Source organism: Pipistrellus kuhlii, unplaced genomic scaffold (genome assembly GCF_014108245.1).
Source record: "Pipistrellus kuhlii isolate mPipKuh1 unplaced genomic scaffold, mPipKuh1.p scaffold_m20_p_6, whole genome shotgun sequence".
In the NCBI taxonomy this organism is placed as follows: domain Eukaryota; kingdom Metazoa; phylum Chordata; class Mammalia; order Chiroptera; family Vespertilionidae; genus Pipistrellus; species Pipistrellus kuhlii.
In genome coordinates, this window is record NW_023425562.1 from 38,598,039 (window position 1) to 38,620,949 (window position 22,911).

General features: G+C 41.6%; 1 protein-coding gene across 4 annotated transcripts in view; it reads left to right on the top strand.

Moving 5' to 3' along the window:
• The first annotated feature begins 4,255 nt into the window (after positions 1 to 4,255).
• Positions 4,256 to 22,911, top strand: part of NETO1 (neuropilin and tolloid like 1) — an 86,387-nt gene continuing 67,731 nt past the window's right edge. For 2 of the 4 annotated variants that reach the window (XM_036419050.2, XM_036419052.2), the window contains exons 1-4: positions 4,499 to 5,471; positions 7,404 to 7,457; positions 7,693 to 7,830; positions 14,616 to 14,864. In XM_036419050.2, coding sequence (XP_036274943.1) covers positions 5,444 to 5,471; positions 7,404 to 7,457; positions 7,693 to 7,830; positions 14,616 to 14,864 — 469 coding nt within the window. In that variant the 5' untranslated portion in view covers positions 4,499 to 5,443. Of the gene's footprint in view, positions 5,472 to 7,403; positions 7,458 to 7,692; positions 7,831 to 14,615; positions 14,865 to 22,911 lie in introns of all 4 variants that reach the window. The other 2 variants (XM_036419055.2, XM_045574493.1) reach the window with 2 other exon arrangements.

The window sequence follows — 22,911 nt, forward strand, 5'->3', positions numbered from 1 at the left end:
AAGGAGATTGATAAATAGCTTTGCTATTCTTTAAAAAAAGCAGTATTTTCATTCAACATTTTTTTCTATTTTTCAACTAGAGATGGAAACTTGTTTTCTCCCCAAAACAACAGTACGTAGATGATGTAGCATGATAGTCAGTACAAAGGTGGCCCCTTCACAGAGCAATTCCCTTTCTGACTCAGGGTATATCTTTATAAATGTTCCTTCATGCCTATTTGCCGAGTGCTAGCTATTACTTAGGCTGGTGGTTATCAAAACATATTGATGTTTTTATAAACCACTGTCAATTAAATATTAATCAGAAGGAAAATAAAGTCTTTCTAAAATTTTAGCAGAGATCAATGGGTAAGGGAATTATTTGCATTTCCCTGGCATTTCTCCAAGCAGAGTTTGTGCTCTAGTTTCTAAAACACAAATGTCATTTAATCTGAAGCAGCACAGACAGTAACTATGGATCTGTATGTCCTGGTGGAAGAGACTAATGCTAAAATAGTTCTTGCCCACAGGAGGCTAATATTCTCATGGCTATCTAACAATACAATAGCATTTTCATACTTGTCCTTCTCAGAAAACCCGGAGTTATTTCTGTAGTCATGTTCATTAGCAACCCTGTATGGTTTGAATGTAAGGTTTCAAATATTTGAACTCTTCTATTTTATGAAGACTCTGTACTCTATTGTGATGCATTCACAGATTGTGGACTGGAAATAAATGGCCACTCAAATGCTACTTAAAGCCAGTGGCCTGCTACAGAATTGCAGATAATTTTTAAAAACATTCCAGTATTTGCCAACAAATGATTTATCCCTAAATGTGTTTGATAAACTGTTATGACTTATATATTGTTCAGTTCATAAAATACAAAACGGAACTTTACATCTCAAAATTATGTAAATGAAAACATATTTAGAAGTTTTCAAGGAACTAATGTAATACACTGAGTGGCCAGATTATTATGATCTCTGAATGCATAATAATCTGGCCACTCAGTATATATCCTATATAATAAAAGGCTAATATCCAAATTGTCCTCTTGACCAGGAGTTTGACCAGCAGGCAGGCTGTCCAACTGCCTATGTCCCCTCCCCCTGGCCAGACCCCAACCACACACAAATTCATGCACTATATATATATATATATATATATATATATATATATATACACATACATACATACAGTGGCCAGATTATTATGCACTCAGAGATCATAATAATCTGGTGCCACTCAGTGTAAAGATTGTGTCAGAAGCATTATTTTCTTTCAGTTATGTGTGTGTGTGTGTGTGTGTGTGTAACATTACCTCTTATAGCCACACAGAAATAACCTGGGAGAAGAGGCCAATGCCGCAGACCAATTAATGAGAGAGCCCTGGGAGTCCTGGAACTGGATTAATTTCTTTCGGAAACTATGAGTGTGTAGACTACTTGCCCTTGCTTCAGAGGAGCAGTTTCCTGCACCAATTCTTTTTAAGTTTTTGGAAATCCTTACCATTTATCGTTATGAGGTGCAAGCTTAAGGGAAACCAATGACTCCTTAACTGTATTTAAGAAGTGTCAGTTCTACTGTAACTTGTGTAAGTAGTGTCTGTTTTGGTGCTAGCCTTGGAGAACCCTGATAAAGCACCCTCTTCTAGATAATCTATTGGGCTTATTAATGCTATCAGTTTATATGCTCTCCCATGAGAAATATCACATACTGATATTTGACCATATGTGTACTTAACTTTCCTTTGGAGAAGCTGAACTTTCCCATATATTAATTTTCCTCAGAAAGAAAGAAAACACACACACACACACACACACACACACACATACACACACAACGTGTGGGTCCCATTGGGGAGGTAGCATTGCTCAGCAAGCAGTGGTTCAGAGCCCCAAAGTGTGAAGAAGGCAGTTTGCCAAGCTAGTAGGATGTGGTGGATGGTTGAAAGTATGTGTGTGTCTCTGTGTAGGAAAACAAATGGAATTCTTGAGGAAAATTTACAACCAGAGCTTGGTAGGATTAGGGAAGCTGTGTAGAGTCTCAGCAGCTACCTGTCTTGGTCCCTTGGTGAGGGGACACAGAACCTGAGCGTGCCTCTGTCACAGACCATGGGATCCAGGACCGCACACTCACAACCTCAACCCGGAGCTTGGAGCAAATGTTCAATCCCTCAGCCCCAGGCACTGCACAGGACACCACTGGGTTCACAAAGCAAAGACACAGTATGTATGAGAGTTTAATTTCAATCACAGACCTACTGGCCACTGGATTATGGGAGGAATGAGTACATGAACAAAGGGTGTGGACCCCATGCCCCTTCATCATTTCCCTGGGATTTCCTTCCTGAGTTTCCTGGACCCACTCCCCATTCCCATTCAAGGACCACTTGTCTAGCAACATTTCAGAAGCCTGTCTCTTACTCCGGCCAGGTAACAAAGTATGTATCATGAGAAACCAACCTGGACAAAGAGGAGGGAGAAGGTTAGACATACTTGAGTGAATGGATTTATCAAAGACCAAATTGCCTTCCTATCTTCAAACTGCACTTGAGGAATGCAGTAAATTTCCCTGATAATAATTTTCAACTCATCACTGTTTCATTGAAAGATTTAATCGTTTTTTATAAAAATGTATCTCTGGATGGGAAAAAAATTATCAACCAATCCTAAAGATTTCAACATGACACCATCATATCCCATCATTGGCCATTTTTCATAGGCCCTCCTCCCTGCCCCATTGGTGACCAGCATCCTTTGTCACCTCCCTAGCGCTACCACTACTCTTTGTTTTTTCTGCTTCTGTGCAGTTGGGGCATTTCTTCCTCAACCTCTCTGCCCCCCACCAACCCTCCCTCTCACCCCCCACCCCTCAACTCCTGAACTGGCAGGACAATCCCACGTGGGTCACAGGAATCCGAGGGACCTTCTGCCCCTGGTCCTCTTACAAGTACATCCGTGTGCAGACACACTATCGCGGGGTGGGAGTGGGGGGGGGGGTGGTTCTGAGAGGCTCCTCGGGGCGTGTCCCATCCTTCAGCACAGGCAGCTCCTTTCTGGAGCCTGGAGCTCCTGTGCCTGCGCAGGGTTCTGCTGGAGTTGGCTCTGCGGTGCGCAGTCCCTCCATCCCTCTGTTGTTCTCTGGCTCTAGTTATCCCCTACATCCTGCCTGCCCACCTACCCACCTGCGGTTAAAAGGACACACACACACACACACACACACACACACACACACACACACACACACACAGCTGACTTTTCTGCTCCTTCAAGGACTTGCAGGAGACGCCTGGAATCAAGGAATCAAACTCTTGGTAGAAGGAGCCTGGGAGGTTGCTTCTGCGGCACGTGGATCCCCTTAGACTTGGGGTTCGCCTCGTTATCTTTCGAAACCCTCTCCAAAGCATCGCGGAGGGAAAGCGAGGGCTGGGCGACTGCGAGCACCCAGCACATCTGCGCGCTCTTCTGTGGGCGTGGGCGGCCCAGCCCTGCCGAGGCAGCAGCAGGTGCCTGAGTGGCGGGCCTGGCTCTGAGCGCCTTCCGGGCCCCCTCTAGCGGCCCCTTCCCATCTCTCGAGGCTTTTGAGGTGATCTCTCTCCGCTCCCCACCTTAGTTCTTTCTATCCCATCCCCTCATCGCCGCCATCCCCATCCTGGGCTCTGCGCCGGCAGCTGAGCCGGGGGCGCGTGGTGTGTGGCTGAGCTCCCCTGGGTGCCCGGGTTCGCGGGCCTGTGTGCGCTGGTCCGGCAGCCCAGCCCGCAGCTGCCGGAGGCGAAAGGGAGCCGGGAGGGAAGGGGTGGGGGGGGGCTGCTGAGCTGGGAGGGACTCCCCTCCGTACGTCCGCGCACTCCCGCTACTCGGTCCTCTGCAGCCACCCTGTGTAAGGTTCTTTCCTGTTCTTTTATTTGCATTTTAGGAGCCGGGGCTTTTCCGGGCTGTCTCCCCGGCAACTCTCCCCCCCCCCCCCCCCCCGCCCCGAGATTAACTCCCTGCGCGTGAGCCTACCCCTGTTGGGTGGGTGGAAGGTAATCGGTGTGTGCCTTGGGGGTTTCAGTTCTTGGGGACGGTGGGGATAGGTAGAGAGAAGCCCACGTCTTTGCATGCACAGTTTGGTGCCGGCGACCTCCGCACCGAGCCCGGAGATCAACCGGGAAACTTTCCCGGCCAACGAGGCGGCCGCGCGCCCAGCCGGCTGTGCCCCCCGGAGCCGGCACCCTGGAAAAGATCCCGAACCCGCTCCCTCCAGACTGATGGAGTGGAAGGGGCGGGGGAGAGAGCGACGGCCACGTCCGACCCTTAAAAAGTGAAACATGAGCCCCCGGAGAAGGGGATTTCCACCTGGAGGCCCCTCCCCCTCGCTCGCCTTTTATCCGGCGCTAGGATCCAGCTGGGACGTGCTGGCCGCCTTCTGGCCCCCTTGGCCCCGGTGGCGAGTGGCGGATCCCAGGCTGGTCCTCCTCCTCCTCCCCCCTCTTTTCCCCTCCTCCTTCCCCCTCCTCCCCCAGGATCCCTGAGGGTGTGCCGTCCTTGCCGCCGCCCCATTCCGCCATGCACCAGCCCGGGGGGCGCCGGCCGAGCCGCTCCGTTTCACCCCGGCCCGGGGCTGCCAGGAGGGGCGCGCAGCCCACGGCTCTGACTAACGCTCCCACTTGGTAACTCTGCCATCTTCCTGCTCCTTCCCCGCCCTCCTCCCCCCGCCTCTCCTCCCCCCTCCCCTCCCCCCGCCACCCCCGGGCCCCTCCGCCACCCTCCAGCCCTCCTCCCTGACGCCCACCACTCTCTCCTCCCGCAAGATCGCGGAGCTGGTGCGCAGCCGGCGGGCCGATGACAGCCCCTTTCCTCCTGTCTCCGATGCCTCAGCGGAAGATCCCCCAGGGCTGGACGGAGGAGGGCTGCCGGGCGTCCTCCCGGCGGGCGAGGCTGCCCCAACCTGCTGCTCGTGGTGGATGAGACCAGGGACTGAGCAGCCCCTCCGCCGTCGCCGCCGCCGCCGCCGCCACCACCACCAGCACCGTCGCTGCCGTCGGTCCCCGGTCCCCAGCTCCGGGCGCCTCCGGGCTCTCCGCTCGCGCCCACCGCCCGTGCCCTCCAGACAGCCGCGGCGGCGGCGATGATGCAAAGGAGGAGGGCGCTGCCGCCGGCGGCGCGGATGGTGGCGAGTGGCGCCCGGGTGTGATGCCAGCGTCATGGTGGGGATGCTGGCTTCTTCGCAGCGGTGACGGCGAAAGCGAGCCGGGGCGGTGGAGGACGCACGGATTCGGATTTTCTGCTGCTGTTGTGGGCTCGGATCTCGTCTTGCGCCCCCGCTCCCTCCCCCTCTCTCGCTCCCCCCTTTCATTTTGCCCTGGCTTCGCCTATTTCACATCTCTCGAATCCTCTGTCCTCTCCCCGCCACTGGACGTCTTCCCGTCTCTAAATGGAATTAGTGGAGCCCGGAGCCTCTGGTGTAAGGAACAGACATGATCTATGGACGCAGTGTGCTTCACAGTGAGTACCGCTCCCGCCGCCCGCCGGCCGCGCGGGTCCCTCCCTGGCGGCCGCTGCTCCCGAGAACCCGCAGTCCCCGCCAGTCCGGGGCAGGCGGAAACTTTCTGTATTGCAGCAGAATGCCACGGGGCGCGGGGGCAGCGCGATCAGTGGTGGCCGGGTGTCAGCATCCGCCGGGGAGAGCAGCCTTTCTGTGCGCAGGATTATCCGGGGGTGAGGATGGCTAGTAGTTTTGGGATGCGCACGTGCGGCAGTGACCAGGGAGTGGGCCCCAGGGAAGGCGCAGGAGCAGACAGTTTGCGGGATGGAAGGGGATAGTCCTCCTTCGGGGGCTTCAGGAGGCCAGCGGCCCACATGCCCCCCAGTACATAGTTTAGAGCACACCGGAACGCAGCCCTGGGGCGGAGGGCAAAGGACCCTCAACTCTGGCCAGTGGGACCGCTAGTGTGGCTTGAGGAGTGTGTGATTTGCTTGCAATGATAGGAAAGAAATGGGAGGAAAATAGCATCAAAAGTCATCAAGTGAAAAGCAATTTAAGAAACGTGTGCTGGAAATTTCACATTACAAAGCAAGGATTAGAGAGTTAATCCCAGGCCACACAGTTGAAAGGCCCGGGTTGGCTGATAGGTTACCAATAGTACCTGTTTCTACAACGTGATTCCATCAGAACAGGAGAAACAGAGTACACAGAACACCAAACATATGTGCTGATATTGATGGCTGTATTCCCAGGTGCTTGTGTGTGTACAGAGCCCTGGCAAGTTAAAATAAGGCTTGTTCTATTTAAACATACATGATAACAACAACATGATAATGTTTTGAACCAGCCACAGTACGGTCATATAATGGATGCAATTCTCAAATGCTAAAATCAAGGCCCAGACACTTTTTTTTTCTTGGAGTAATCTTTAAGCATGCTATTTATAAGCTCCTGTAGTGAGTTAGGCTTAGGAAATCCTTGTGAATTTTAACCTCCCTTTCCCAAACTCATTTTAATTGGAAACATTAGGAAGGAACTTAGAACTTTTAGATAACTGAGCAGCAACATGAAAATAAAGTAGGAGAGGAAAATTAAGGAATGATGAAGACTGGATTAGTTTAACACATTTCTAGTTTTAGGTTTTGTCGAAATGGTGAGTGAATCAAGAATGATAGAAGTAAACAGAAAGTTCAGGTTATGATAGTCTTTGTTAAGTGACAGATCAGAGTCTCTTTGAGACTGAAAAGCTGACCCAACAGCATGCTTATAAGTAATCTCTTTTGTGAAATTAATAATCTACCTCTGGAGAATCCTAAATATTAAAACAAAGTTGTGGTTAGAAGAGATGAATTTTATAGCTTAGAAAATGCTGAGAATGGGCTTAACTTGGTAGTACAGCACCTTTTTATAAGGAACATTTTTATAGTCCTGCTATATGTTTCCAATCCACTGTGATTTATTTTTCTCTGTTCCCCTCTCCCTTTCCACCATAAGATTTGCTAGGTGTTTATTTTCTAAAACACAATAGCATTGGCAGTGTTAGCATCAGCCCTGGGGTCTGATTGCTTCTCACCCTTTTACCTGCTGCCAAGCTCTCTTCCTGTATCGGCCCTAGCACAAACCCTCATGTCTGATATCCTACTGGCATGGGACATGGGTAGGTTATTAATAATACTGCCTCTGAGTGCTGGGGCAGGCATTTGCCTGAGGGGTTTGGGTCTCATCCATTCTTAACTGGCATGTACTTCCCGAAGGGTTTCCTAACTTTTCCTGATTTGTGCAATTTGAATCAGTGTGGGCAAGGTCTGAGTCAAGTTGGAATAGTTAACAAAAATAAAATTAATCAGATTTGATATCTTATTATTAATTAGATTATGTTGTGTTGTTACAGATCTCGATCATTTTGTTGTATATTGATAATATTTCTTTCTAATTTTTCTTTTCTGTTTCAGTTGTAGCAAGTTTAATCATCCTCCATTTGTCTGGGGCAACCAAAAAAGGACCAGGTATGTTACTTTGGAAAATTGTGGGGGAGAGGCCTCTAATTATGTACCTTTCCCCATCTTTCCCATATCCTTAATATTCCAGGATATATGACCATTGGTTAGTGTTTATGATTGATTGGTTTTCACTAAGACAACATTTAGAAATTAATTTACTAATGGATATTGTAAGAACGTGTTCTCTATTTTTAGTTCTATAGAAATTTGGATGACAGCTCTTTTAAAAATTGTTTTACAGAGAAGCAAACCACTTCAGAAACACAGAAGTCAGTGCAGTGTGGAACTTGGACAAAACATGCGGAGGGAGGTGTCTTTACCTCTCCCAACTACCCCAGCAAGTACCCCCCTGACCGAGAATGCATCTACATCATAGAAGGTGAGCAGCATGTGGACAGTGTGCATAGAGACATTACAGAGATTGGCTTTGGAGCCCCTGCACATGAATATCTCCCAGCTGATCAAATAACTAAAATCTGGACTTAAGCTAATTATTGAAATTGGTAGTAATGGGTTAAGAACAAGTAAATTCTGAGAATCTCAAACACATCAACAACTTAGTTTATTTGGCATTTGATTTAATTTATTTGGAATTCTAAATTAATAGAATGGATGCAAAGTTGGCCTAATAATACTTAATGTGCGCTGAAGCCTGTTTGGCTCAGTGGTAGAGCATCAGTCTGTGGACTGAAAGGTCCCAGGTTTGATTCCGGGCAAGGGCATGTAGTTTGGTTGCGGGCACATCCCCAGTAGGGGATGTGCAAGAGGCAGCTGGTCAATGTTTCTCTCTCATCAAAGTTTCTAGCTCTCTATCTCCCTCCCTTCCTCTCTGTAAAAAATCAATAAAATATATTAAAAAAAATACCTAATGTGTCACAATTTGGGAAACTGGTATTTTACTAGTTTAGCAAATATGACAAAAACCTGTACATGTGTTATTTTTCTCTTATCTAATGTGAAACACAAAAAACATGAATGTCAGAAATAAATCTCTAATCACATTTTCCAAATATTAGACTGAACAGCAGTTGCCTTAGTTTGTACCAGCAGGCAACATTATCATACTTTAACACCGAAGTCAGGATTCCAAGTTGTGATGCCTTTTTTCATCATTTTTCCTCCAAGCTAGAAACATAAATAGTGCTGAAAAAGATATTTAATTCTCTTTGAACATTTTATTACTATTACCCATGTAGATATCTGCATATTAAATATAGTTTTTAGAAATATAGATGAACATTTTATCTAGCGATTGGTTTTAATATGTGTTAGTAAGTAATAACCCAAAACTTGCAACCTCTTTCCCAACCTGACACAGACAGAGAGACACAGAGCTTAATAAAAATATGTGTGTGCTTGGTATTTACTTATACCAGTAAACAAGGGACACATTTATTTGATTTATCTTTTAAAGAAAAGGTCTTTATATTTAACTGATTTCACATTAGAAATGAGTCTTTTTATTTCTGTAATTTTTAGGCCAGGATCTTTTCTCTCTTCTTGTTATACTTGCAGTTGAACTTTTAGCAGAGATGCACCTCTCTATTAGAAGAAGGAGAAAGAGTAAGCCGAGAATACTGAGTTCTGTCATGGTTTCTTTCTCTTATGGTTAATAGAAAAGGAGGTTGAAATATGGAAATTCTGGGTTAAAATCAGTTCTTTTTATTAAGCTAATGCTACATATCTATTATGTAGATGTGCTAGGAACTTTAAAATCACATAATTGATTAAAGCATTTAGTCCTAGGAAGTAGGTATGTTTATTGTGCCTATTTTACAGATAAGTAAACTGAGGTTTAAATTCAAGTAATTTGTGTTTTGAAGCAACAATATTTTAACTTCCAAATTATTAAAAATAATAAAAATAACTAGTTTTCTCATTTAAATAATTCAGAAGCAAATCCTTGCATGTTAATGTGCTTCCTCGTTTATCATTAGTTAGAATTAAAAAGCATTGCTAACATTTGATTTTAATATCATGCATGTATTTGTATTCATTCCTAATGACAGGAAGGACAAAACAAATTTGGTAACAAGAATCTCCTGTTACTATTAATCATACTTCTATAGCTTTTTTGAAATACTTCGTATTAGTCATTTTTATTCATACATTTATTTAACAAATATTTCCTGCAATGACTACCAAGATATAACCACTCTTCTAGGTACGGTTTAGAGGGTGCCAAACAACACAGGCATGACCCTTGACTTGTGGAAGTTACCATATGGTCTAGGGACTATGCTACTTTCAGGAAATAATTCTGAGTTCCCAGCTAGCACTGTGTGTGGAATGAGGAAGGAAAAAAGGCTACAGGCAGGAGGAGATGTTCACGCTTCTTTTTGAAGAACATGTAGGAGATGCCCATTCTCTCTATGGAATGAAGTTGAGATAAGGTATACTCAGGACCCACATGTAGTGTCATCGGCTTCTGCTGTGAGTGAGGACAGGAACCAGCAAGGAAGCTGTCTCAGATACAGGAGAACTTGGGATCCCCCATGTTCCCCCAGGAAAGTCTGAATTATAGAGAATGGAGGTACCGCTGAAATAATTTTGAGAATTAAAAAGATGAGATGACTAAAGGAAAAGAATGTTAACTTGAAACTTATTGTGGAAGAATAAGTAAACATGAATCATAGCAAAAGCATGAACTACAGAAATGACATTGGTGATAGAACAAAGGAAGGAATGAGCTGTATTTAGGAAACTGAACCATAAATGACTGGCATGGGAATGAGAGAATAGGGGATACCAGGACCATACTCAAATTTTTGACTTAGTGACTTAGATGTAATTGTTGCACCAGATAAGGAATATAGGTAGAGAAAGAGTGTTCAAAGGAAAAATAGTGTGTTCAATTTTGGTGTTTATGAAAATGTTTCATAAGAGATTGGATATATAGATCTTTGAGTGGAGGATTCTGGGCTGAAAAAATATATATTTACGAGTCATAAATATAGAGATTGTTGTTAAGGATGTTAGATATGGTTGTTGAGGATATAGAGATTACTGCTGAAGACACTGAATAAAATCATCAAGAGAGTATTTGGAACACTTTTCAACTCTTTAAAAATATCTAGATGCCGCCGAGACCGGTTTGGCTCAATGGATAGAGCGTCGGCTTGGGGACTGAAGGGTCCCAGGTTCGATTCCGGTCAAGGGCATGTACCTTGGTTGCGGGCATATCCCCAGTGGGGGGGGTGCAAGAGGCAGCTGATCGATGATTCTCTCTCATCGATGTTTCTAACTCTCTATCTCTCTCCCTTCCTCTCTGTACAAAAATCAATTAAAAAAAAATATATATATAGATGCCTAGGTCTGTCCCCAGAAGTTTTGATTTAATTGGTTTTAGATAAAGCTGCAGGCATCATTGTATTACAATAGCTCTCCATTGGGATGACAGTGGCACTCAGCACTGGTCTCCAGAGAAAGGAAAGAAGATATAGAATTTCTGGGAAACAATGTGTAAGAGATGAGCAGAGTAAAGAGAAGGAGAAGTCAGAGCCAGAGCCTTGGGCTGGAATTCAGACATAAGGTCACAGCAGCTGAGTAGACTAAGTTTTAGGAAACGGAACAGCCAAAGAACCAGCTGCTATATCACGGGGGGGGGTGGAAATCAGTTCAAAGCAAATGCTCCTACTGTGTGAGGCAATTTAGAATGTGTTAGTCATTTCAGGGTGTGTATTCTCATGGACACAGTAGGGAGTGGAGCCAACTCCCAGTGAATGGAGCCTTGAGGGTATTGATGTCCCCACCATGGAAATTAAGTTTCTTTTTTGCTTTGTCTTCTCTTCTTTTAATGGTGGGAATTGTCATCTTTAATTCTGTAAAGAATTGCCTGTTCTGTAGGAAAAGGTAAATTAAAAATACAAGATAAAGAGGGATAAGGGTTGGTCAAGTTTCTTCATTTTATTTTTCTTTATTGATTAAGGTATTATTTATATGTCCTTATCCCCTCTTCCCCCACCCCACCTCATCCTCATTCATGCCCTCACCCCTCTGGTATCTGTGTGCATTGGTTGGGCTTATATGTACGCATACAAATCCTTTGGTTGATCTCTCTCTCTCTTACCCCCACCTTCCCCTACCTTCTCTCTGAGGGTTGACAGTGTGATATATGCTTCTCTGTCTCTGGATCTGTTTTTGCTCATCTGTTTATGTTGTTCAATATATCCCACATATGAGTGAGATCATGTGATATTTGTCTTTCTCTGACTGGCTTATTTCTTTTAGCATAATGCTCTCTAGTTCCATCCATGTTGTTGCAAATGGTAGAAGATAAGTTGTGCCCAGCCGGCTTGGCTCAGTGGTTGAGTGTTGACCTATGAACCAGGAGGTCATGGTTTCATTCCCGGTCTGGGCACAAGCTTGGTCTGCAGCCTCCATCCCCGGTGCTGGGATGTTCATGAGGCAGCAGATCAATGATTCTCTCTCATCATTGATGTTTCTATCTTTCTATTCCTTCCTCTTTGAAATCAATTATATATATATATATATATATATATATATATATATAATTTTTAAAAGTTAAGTTGTAATCAATACAGGTGGAGTCTCAATCACAGAAGGAATGGTTCTTTTTAATGGATTTCAGGATGTCCTACGACTTCCTCAAATAGGAGGCAATAGTCTATATAAATGTGTAGTATTTGTAGTTCTCAACATGTCCAAAGAGGTTAAAACCTCTTGAAAAGGAAGCTATTTCAGATCAAAAATGGCTTGTAGAGAGTTTGACAATGAAAGACAGCTGTGACTTGAGAGATTTGAAGGGAAAGAAATGGAAATGGAAGTTTATGGAGTTGGATCTAGAGAGTTGCATGTAGTTCACATACACTATAATTGTTAATTTTTTCATCTGCCACAAAACTATATGACACACTTATTTTTTTAAAAGTTATGTTACTACTTTCTAAAATTCAGTCAGTGGAATTTCACATGTGTGTGTAGTTAACTTCAACATTCTGGACCAAAGAAAATGAGTTGTCCCTATATGACGTGATCTACCCAGTGCTGTATGATAGCATGTTTCCTGAAAGAACATTGAGAGGTTGATGCATCCATGTTGGACAGAACTTAAGCAACAATGAAAATGAAAGTACAAATACATGCATTCATGTTAGATCACCATGTATTTTCTAGTAGGGACAATACATGGATTTATGTTGATTTGTAGAGTTTTAGCTAAATTAGCTTACCCTTTCCCTAAGCATACATTACGTATTTATTTCTAAAAGAAATATCCTTTATTCTGACAGTTGTGTCCTCATAAAACCGATACTGGATTATCAAGGAAGAGATAGACACGTTCTATCGGATAATAGTACATACAAATGGCACTTTGATGCTAATACATGAATAGGTCCAGTTTCTTAAGCATTTGCTTTTTTGTTATTAGACTTAAGGGGGTAAAACATGATTTTCCAGGTAATTACTTATGATATTTTCTAATTTGCAGACTTAAAAAAAAAAAAGCGTTGATATCTTCTCAAATCTGTTATGGTAGATACTATATTTGTTGACTATGTGATACACATTAGTGCTAGATAGAACTATTCTTGATTTTACTTATAAATGTCCAAAGACACAGAAACAACTTTAGAGATTAAAAATCATCCATAAAATAGTCTTTTAACATGCATTGACCTTTAACCAATTAAGCTTCAATTTTATCTTTGGAAAGCATCAAGATTACATTTTTATTTTTTAAATCTCTAATTTCAATTCATCATGTATTTCAAATCTACATAAATTTTTTACATCCATGCATGCAAAGCTTTAATTTTTAAGCCATCAAGGGCGATATTCAATACATATCTGAGAACCAGAGTGGTGTGGACAGCAGTCATTCAGAATGATTTCTGGCCATGTGAGGAGCAGGCCTCGCTGAGCCAGGAGTTAACTTTCAAGTGTCTGGAGGGGCTTGGTCCCTGAAAAGGGCCAAGTGGCTGAGATGCACTCAGAAGACTCAAGTCAACAGCTGTTTACAAACTAAGAAAGATGTGTATGGCTACTTCAACAACTGTTCCGGCTGTTCTGGGGTATCTTGGCTGAGTATCAGTTGAGAATGCTTGCATTTGGAACTGTGTGGAATTCACAAGGAAAGAGTAAAAGGTAACTAGCAAATGTACCTACTCGGAGGTTTCTAGAGCTGCCCTAGAACTATGCCTTAGAGAGCTGTAAACACGTTTATGAAGATTAGAAGCTCATGTACAAATCACCAACAAAGATGATTTTGAGAAGTCCTCACTGGCGAGTACTGTGCTGAGTGCTGGAAAAAGGTGAATAGATATGGTCTTGTCTTTAGTGATAGGTTTAGAGAGGTTTCCTTTAAATGAGATTTGCCTGTATAAACAGGAGTTAACAAATGGGAGGTATTTAGATACTCAAGAAAGTGGAAAAATACATCAAAGCCCAAAGAGTGTGCTATAGAAGAAGAAGAAGAAGAAGAAGAAGAAGAAGAAGAAGAAGAAGAAGAAGAAGAAGAAGAAGAAGAAGAAGAAGAAGGCGGCGGCTTGGCTGAAGAGAGCTGAGCTTGGGTTGCACACAAAGTAAGGAGATACTGGAATACTGGAATATGGGCTGGAGAGTAACCTTAAGGATCCTATATGTCTTGTTTTGATCATTTTACTGGAGATGTTATGAAGGTTACTGGGTAATTTTGAAACAGAGTGATATGGTAAGATTTGTACTAAAAGAAAGATTGTTTTTCATTGCCTTGTACACTCACTTTGATATTATCAGGGCCATCTGATTGGGACTATTGGAATGGTTGTATAACTGCCACACCATCCTCAAGTGGCATGTGACCTTAAAACTGGGTAGTACAGAAATTATGGAAAACGTGACAGAAAGATGCCTCTCTACTTTCTAAACCTGAGTTAGCAGGCTTTCACAAAAATAGTGTGATATTATTTACTTCTGTGTTGGGCATCAAAATGGTCATTTGATATCAGAATAATATTTTGTGCGATTTCTGAAGATCATCCCTTAGACTTCCTTATGGAAATATTAATTTGCAAAGCTAAGGATAGCATACTGGCTTTGTCTTTCCACGTGTCTCATGCTTAAAGTTTGATAGATGTGCCGACAAAATCTGAAGTAGAATCAGAAAAATCAATTTCAAGATTTCAGAAGGGCCTTCTAGATATAATTTTTCTGTTTTTTCAGCGGCCCCAAGACAGTGCATTGAACTTCATTTCGATGAAAAGTACTCTATTGAACCATCTTGGGAGTGCAAATTTGATCATATTGAAGTTCGAGATGGACCCTTTGGGTTTTCTCCAATAATTGGACGTTTTTGTGGAAAACAAAGTCCACCTACAATAAAATCCAGTGGAAGATTTCTATGGATTAAATTTTTTGCTGATGGTGAGCTGGAATCTATGGGATTTTCAGCTCGATACAATTTCACACCGGGTAAGTAAAGCCTTTTTTCCTCCTTATATCTTTTTCTTTCTTAGTTTAATATCTTCCTAGTACAAGAACTTTTGTAAGATAACTTTATAATTTTTCAAGGAATTTTGTCATTCTATTTAAAATCAAACCTATAATGTTCTCTCTTTTCATTTCATAAACTCTGAAAGGAAAATAAGTTTTCCTTAAGCCTACATAAGAGGTAAAGTGATTCAGGGGTCTGGATGGTCATCAGCAACATTTAATTAAATGGATTTCCATTATGCTGAAATGTGTAATTTCAGAGACAGTCTGTAATAAGGAAACTAATTACACATTAAATCCCAATAAACTCGAAAAAGTCAATTGTAGTATTTGTAAAATGTATCCATCAAAGCAATCACTGGAGAATTTGAATAAAAATTCATTTGTTCTGAAGAAACTATAATTTTTAAAGCAAATGGATCTTAGCATAAAACTGTCTAATCTCTTTATAGAAATGCAAATCCCTAAGTGTTGGGATGAAAGGAAAACTGAGACCCAGGGCAGCCAAATGTTCATTTGCAAGGCCTGGCAGTCATTATCTGTAATTATGTAATTGTGAACTTTATGTCAATTCTTCTTTTAACCTGCTAATTTAAAAAGGCTCTGTGATGTTGACTGGCTCACTTTATGATGAGTTATCATTTAGTACAAGAAGAAAAAAAAACTGGTAATCACATTTTTAAACTTTAAGAACATCAGGCTAAAGCAACTTGAGATTTGGTGAACAGAAGGCATTTCTTTTCATGGAAACATAGATCAAATTGCATGAAGGACATTATTTATATATAATTATATTATTGTTTTCAGTTAATACATACTATTTTACCTAGGTTATAACAGACAAGAGATGACATTAGAATATATGTGAACTTTGTTGCAGTTTCTGTTCTATGTTACACTAGAGCAGGGCTTGGATGCTCAGTTCAAGCACTAAAATTTTAAAAATAATATAAAACTAATGGTGACTTTCAGTATGATAGTATGAGTTATGTTAAATAAATCAGATATTAACTGTACCATGTATATTTACCTTAAATATTAGTATTTTCATAAGATCACTAGGATATTGTGGGTTTAATTATGTTTTGCTAATATTCTATTGTTTACAGAAATCATGGCTATTTTATATGTGGCACTCAAACTCTTTGTTTGTATTGCAAAAAAGTGCAGAGATTCAGATGATTTTATTCGTGCTAGAGTTGTAAATGGAATTATATATTTCCTTAACTGATCCTTTTGAGGGTAACCAGGGCCTAAAGATAGCTGTGTATGGTATGGTCTAGGCTTTTACCAGTTATATTTTAATCCTGGAGTCAGTGGTCTTGGGAATCACGTCTAGGATTTAAAATTGTGTTTTCACAAAGAAGGGAGGCTCAATTCACAAGTCTATCAACATAAGCAATGCAGCCTACCTTTCTGGCTCTCCTGGAGACACCCATGACGGGTGCAGCTCAGCCGCCTCCCCAGGTTGAGAGCAGCCACGTGGATCCCAGGGTATTTATTGTTCTTCACTCCTTGTTACTTTAGAGGTGCCTCACTTCATCTAGGAAAGGAAATCTCATTACCAGGAACAACGGAATCAGAAGGGGATGTGACAAACTGATTTGTGAAATTAAAGATGCATTAAGGATTGGCCTAGGCTTGTTTTTCACTGTCATATATGGAAGCAGACACTTGGGCATATGAGACAAGAGTGGGACTATCTGAAGGAGGTTTGTAAAACCCCCATGGCAGTAGAAGTTGATGTTCTACAGGCCCAGGCCATTGCCTCATGGCACGGTAATACGCAGCGTATTTCATAAAGAGGCAGTATTGAGGAAGCCAATTAGCTAATGAAACAGGGAGCGGCCAGGGATGGGTGATAATTGAGACAGCATTTAGGGAATAGGGAGTCAGGCAGGTTTGGTTTAATCTGGCTTCATTTTCACTTGGTAGGGATTTGGGAATCTGACAGGGAAGAGATCCTAAAGTCAATTTCATGAATATGTAAGACATTGCCAATATCACTAGTGCACCCTCACACACTGGAGGGGAGGGGCTGTATGTTGGTCACCAGGAGACCTGACACCAGCCTGGCTGTGAGGCTTGGAACCTGTTCTGGCATCCTATCCTGCCTCTCTTGTTTCTTGCTTGCTATAAACTTTGCACCTAACTCTTAACATTCTATGCCTCAATATTTTTATTTGTAAAATCAGAATAATATCAACCACCTCATATGATTGTTTGAAGATAAATTGTCAACCAATATGTATTGATGAACGTATTCCCTTTCTAAAGATCTCAGCCATTGTAGTTATTCATTTTATTAATTTGATCACATGTTCTTTAAAAGCAAAGGAGTTTTGGTATAGATTATTAAGAGAACAAATGTCCCCTGATATGCAAAACTAATATCTATATGATGTCACTCTTTCTTAAGTTTGTTTAATTGGGTCTAAGCCTCCCCATGGGGATTATAGTTATTTCTGATGGCAGAGTCATAAAATATGTCAAAGGAGAAAAAGCTATGGGAATGCCAGGTGGTTTTATTAATTTTAAGAATTTACTACAGTCTCAATTTGGACCCTAACTTGATAGTCTCATGATGTCAGCACACAGAGAATACTCCTACCACAGGATTAAATCATATTAACCAAGCTGACTATATGCTTATACATGTATATACATATACACATACTAGTACATGTACAAATACACACCTATTAACATTAAGAATTCTTAGAATCTCAAGGCTCAGTTTTTTCTATGAGCAAATATACGTGGGTATACACATTATAATCAGAAGGTTGATGGTGCATGTGGAACCCAACTGAGGCTTAGATGACAGGCTTACTAGTAGCATGCAGCCACAATGCTTGATTTGGCTGCATAATGTGTATCATTTTTCAATGACACTTTGTGTCTCACACTGCATGGTTTGGTTTCCCTGTCCAGTCTTCAGTGTTTGTCTTGCCTATCCAGAACACTAATTTGTGTCAGCCCTCATTGCAAAACTTGTTTCTGATTCTTAATATCTTAATAAAGTCAAAGAAAGTATCTTTGACTTTCTTCTCTACTCAACTTAAAAAAACAATACCCTTCCATCTCTGGCTCCTAGATTGCTTCAATGGGAAGTAGCCAACTTGGTGTGGAGGGTAGGAAGGCAGAGCCAGCAAAGATGCCAGAGAAACGCTCTTCCAGGGGCTCTTCCTATATCTCCAGACCCATTCTGATGATTCCTCATTTATTTAAGGAATTGTGTGATTTTTGGATAGTGTCATTATTGGAGCCCACAGTGCAGTGATGAATCACCTAGGATTACTGAAGGATAGTGAGACTAAGCAATGGTCAGACGTCAGCGGGTAGATCCTGGGGTGTGCAGAACTAAAGGACTATGGAGAGCTTTAAGGAAGGGCCAGGGACCCAGGTCCTGGCAGGAGGTTCCCGGGTATACTTGTAGGGAAGACTTCCCTTCTTTCCTGTGTAGACAGAGTTGTGTTGTGATGTCTCCTCAACAGTATATACTTCCACTCCTGAGAACAAACATGAATTCAGGATTATTGAAACTGTTAAAAGTTACATCATGGAAAATTTGATAACTCACAGGTAATTAAATAGGAAAACATATAAAAGTACTCCCAGTAATAGAATGCAGTTGTTTTCTCATCTTTATTGTTGCAGATGTGTCTCCCCTCCCACCCCTTTTACCCCACAGCCACCCTTTCCAGACTTTCCCCACACCATTGTTTGTGTCCATGGGCTATGCACATATGCATGTAAGTTCCTGATTAATCTCTCTTCATCCCACCCCCTATCCCCCCGCCCCGTTCCTTCTGAGATTCTGAGATTCATCAGTCTCTCCCATTCTGTGTCTCTGGCTCTATTTTGTTCATCAGTTTATTTTTTTCATTAGATTCCACGTATGAATGAGATCATGTGATACTTATCTTTCTTTGACTAAGTTATTTCACTTAGCATAATGTTCTCCATGTCCCTCCATGATGTCTCAAAGAGTAAGAGATCCTTTTTTTTCCCTACTGCTGTGTAGTATTCCATGGTGTAAATGTGCTTTTTTATCCACTCATCTACTGATGGGCACTTGGGTTGTTTCCAGATCTTAGCTGTTGTAAATTGCTCTGCTATGAACATAGTGGTGCATATATCCTTTCTGATTGGTGTTTTGGGTTTCTTAGGATATATTCCTAGAAGTGGGATCATTGGGTCAAACAGAAGTTATATATTTAATTTTTTGAGGAGTCCCCATGCTGTTTTCCACAGTGGCTGCACCAGTCTGCATTCCCACCAGCAGTGTACAAGGTTTTCCTCTTCTCCATATCCTTGCCAGCACTTGTCATTTGTTGATTTGTTGATGATTGCCATTCTGACAGATTTGAGGTGGCACTTCATTGTCATTTTAATGTGCATCTCTCTGATGATTAGTGACCTTGAACATTTTTGCATATGTCTCTTGGCCATCTGTATGTCCACTTAGGAGAAGTGTGTATTTAGGTCTGTTGCCCATATTTTTATTGGATTGTTTGTCTTCCTTTTGTTAAGTTGTTTAAATGGACTAAGATAGAGGTAGATTGAAAATTTATTGTATGATCAGTAATGCTTTAATTTTTGAAAAAAGAGACCATAAATTTGATAGTACTTGTGAAAATAAAATTATCCTATATAATAAAAGCCCAGGAACTGAACAGTGTTATGGATTTGATACAATTGTAATTATTCAGCACAATATTTTTTCTCTTTATCTAAAATGTAAATGCACATGTGATTGTCAACCAGTCACTATAATGCACACTGACCACTAAGGGACAGATGCTCAACACAGGAGCTGCCCCCTGTGGTCAGTGCATTCCCACAGTGGGAGTGTCACTCAGCTGACCAGGATGAGCAACCAGAATGGGCAGAGCTCCCACAGAGGGCCAAGCCTCCTGAGACCACGCCTCTCCACCAGTGCATGAATCCTGTGCACCGGGCCTCTAGTTTAGGATAAAAACATTTAAAAAGAAAAATACTATAGTAGATAATTTTATTTTTTAATAAATATTTTTATTAATTTCATAAAGGAAGGGAGAGGGAGAGATAAAAACATCAATGATAAGATCAGCTACTTCTTGCACACCTCCTACTGAGATTGAGCCTGCAACCAGGGCTAGTTCCCTGACTGGGAATTGAACCCTGACCTCCTAGTTCTTAAGTTGATGCTCTGAGGCATGCCTGACAGTGTAATTTTAAATGAGTTTTTAGATGGGAGAATACCATTTCTCCATAGTCCACAGTTGTTGGTTTTTTTTTTTGTGTGTTTGTGTGTGTGTGTGTGTGTGTGTGTGTGTTGTTGTTGTTGTTTTTTTTACTTAGAGAACAACGTTGAGTTTTCTCTCTAGCCATTGCTTCCAAGCCTCATTTTTTTACACAATAAAAATATAAACTATGGAAAAAACAAAAGCAGTATCTTCCTACCTATCCTCAGTCCAGTGGCTATTACCGGGGATTTTATTCAATGTTAAAGTAAAACATCTGGGATGTGTCCACTTGGGGAGAGTAACCATTTCAATCTCTTTAGAAACATATCATTTGTCCAACTTGTTTTCTACTCCCTAATGGAGAGATTTTTTGCAGTGTACAGATATAGCACTGATGTTTATGGAGTCTTCCTTTTTGGATGACATGTCTTCTGAACTAGTTTTAGGAAACAAAGTTATAATCCCCTTATTGGAGAAATTTAATGTAACAATTATGTCTCGAGGCACCCAATTGGTGAGGTTGAGTTCGGTCTTGGCACAGAAATGAGTGGAATTGTTAAATTAGTTTAATTTCTGGTGCTACTTTGTACTTAAATAGCACCTTTCATCTGAGGAGCTCAAAGTGTCTTAGGAACATTCTGCCCGGTTCCTAGCCTCCTATCAAACTCTCTGACAGACTTCAAAGCTACAGAGAGGACACACTGCAGTGCAATGATTTAAATGGAGAGTTTAAAAAAGATTTCTATGCATATGAAATCAAATCTATTATTTAGGGAAAATATTGTCATGGATTTGATACAATTGTAATTATTCAGCGCAATATGTTTCCTTTTCTATCTAAAATGTAAATGCATGTGTGAGTGTAACCATGCTGAAAGTTCCTAAATGTTCTTGTTTAGATACTCAGGATTTTTATATATGCTCTGGTAAATAAGAAAAAATATGCATACATCTGTATTTCAACAACTGAAGTTTCATTTGGATTTTGCTATAAAGATAAAAGAATAAAAGGTTTGTGAGGCTAAGGTTGAAATAAGGACTTTATTTGCTTTTCATATAGAAATATAATATCAAAGAAAATTGGGTCAGTTTGTTGTCCTTCTATTATATTTACACTACAGACACAAAGTATTTTAATTTTAAACCCAGCATAGGCTGACAAAAGGAGAAGGTAAGAGGCAAAGTCACATGTCTTCTTGAGGCAAATTTTCCAAGAAATAAAGTTAAAACATTGAGTCACAGAGAGACAAATTTATCAGCGTCTAATAGAAACCACGTGAGGGCAATTTCATTGATCCCTTACTCTCATTCCGCCAGCCCTTAACTTGGTTGATCTAATGTATTAAATAGAGAGCTCAGGAAGAAGGATGAGGGAAGAAGGGAGGGAGGGATGAGAGAGAGACAGAGACAGAGACAGAGAGAGAGAGAGAGAGAGAGAGAGAGAGAGAGAGAGAGAGAGAGAGAGAGAGAGAGAGAGAGCGCGAGCGCGAGCGCACGCGAATATGCTGTTGGTCTAGGTGGGTGTTCAAGAGAGATGAGATGCTGAGAGTGGGAGAGAAAATTTCCAGGATTAGCTTCCATCTGTGCAGAGAATATTGAAAGCAGTAGCAAAGGGGAAGGGAGATTTTTAAGAAGTTTCCTGCACAGAAAGAATGTCTTCCTCATCTTGTATCCTGCAGAGGTGGAGACATGTTTTGGTGTGTTTCTATTTATTTAGTGGTTAATTGCTATACTGCACTTTTTTTTAATATGGTGTATCTGGGACTAGACCACAGAGAGTCTCGGGTGTATTTCCATTGTAGATGCATATTTTCTTTAGAGCAGAAAGAGACCTCAGAGTTCATCTCCTTCAACCTGTTCACTTTAAAGGTAAAGAAACCACAGGTCTAGGGAAGTAGCCTGGATTCGTGAACTCTGTGTAAAAGTTAAGCTCCTGCCTGTACATCAGTTATGTAACCACTGTGCTGATTCGCCTTCTAGAAAGGGTAGAAATCATGACTTTAATTACATCACATATTGCAAGTACTGTTGGTACAGTTACATTAAGAAGTTTAATTAAGGGATAATACTATATCGCCTACATTTTACCATACACTGGTGTATGATTTAAAAATTCTCCTCTTCCATGTTGTCTGAAATGTCTGTCAATTCACAATGACCAATCTCCACTCCCTCCACCTCTAATGTAAAATTCTGCCTTGGCAGCCCCACTGAGCCTTCATGAACTCTGTGACTCATTTCCTGTGCTTCTCAAATTTCTGCTGTTACTGACATGGTCGGTTGTGCATCATGGTCTCATGTCTTGAAACCTGTAACTCCCATACTAAACACTTAAAGAAACAATCATTTCTTCCTCCTACACGCATCACAATTTCACACATGTCTCTGACTTTTTCTTGTGATGTTAGTTGCTTCCAATCAGCAACACCATCCCTCACTCCGGCTCTGCTGTACATTTGTGTGCATTAAGGACTCTCAGTAGAAGGGAAGAGAAGGGCTTATCCCACTCTCTTTCAGAAACCTTGGAATAGATCATTTTTGTATCTACACTGGGACTGAGTCTTGTTTACTAATTTGCATGGTGTCTTATGAACTAGCCAAGGTCATGCTTCCATCAATCATAGCATCACCTCTGCACCCAATTACACAGTAGTTCCCATATCAAAGGACCAGAATCCACTCTTCACTTAAATTGTTCAAAGGAGAAATTGTGTCATTTGAGCAAGGAGAATATTCAAGAAACAAAACAGAAATAATGCCTATGAGCTACCTTCATTTTTCATTCACTTGTTTAT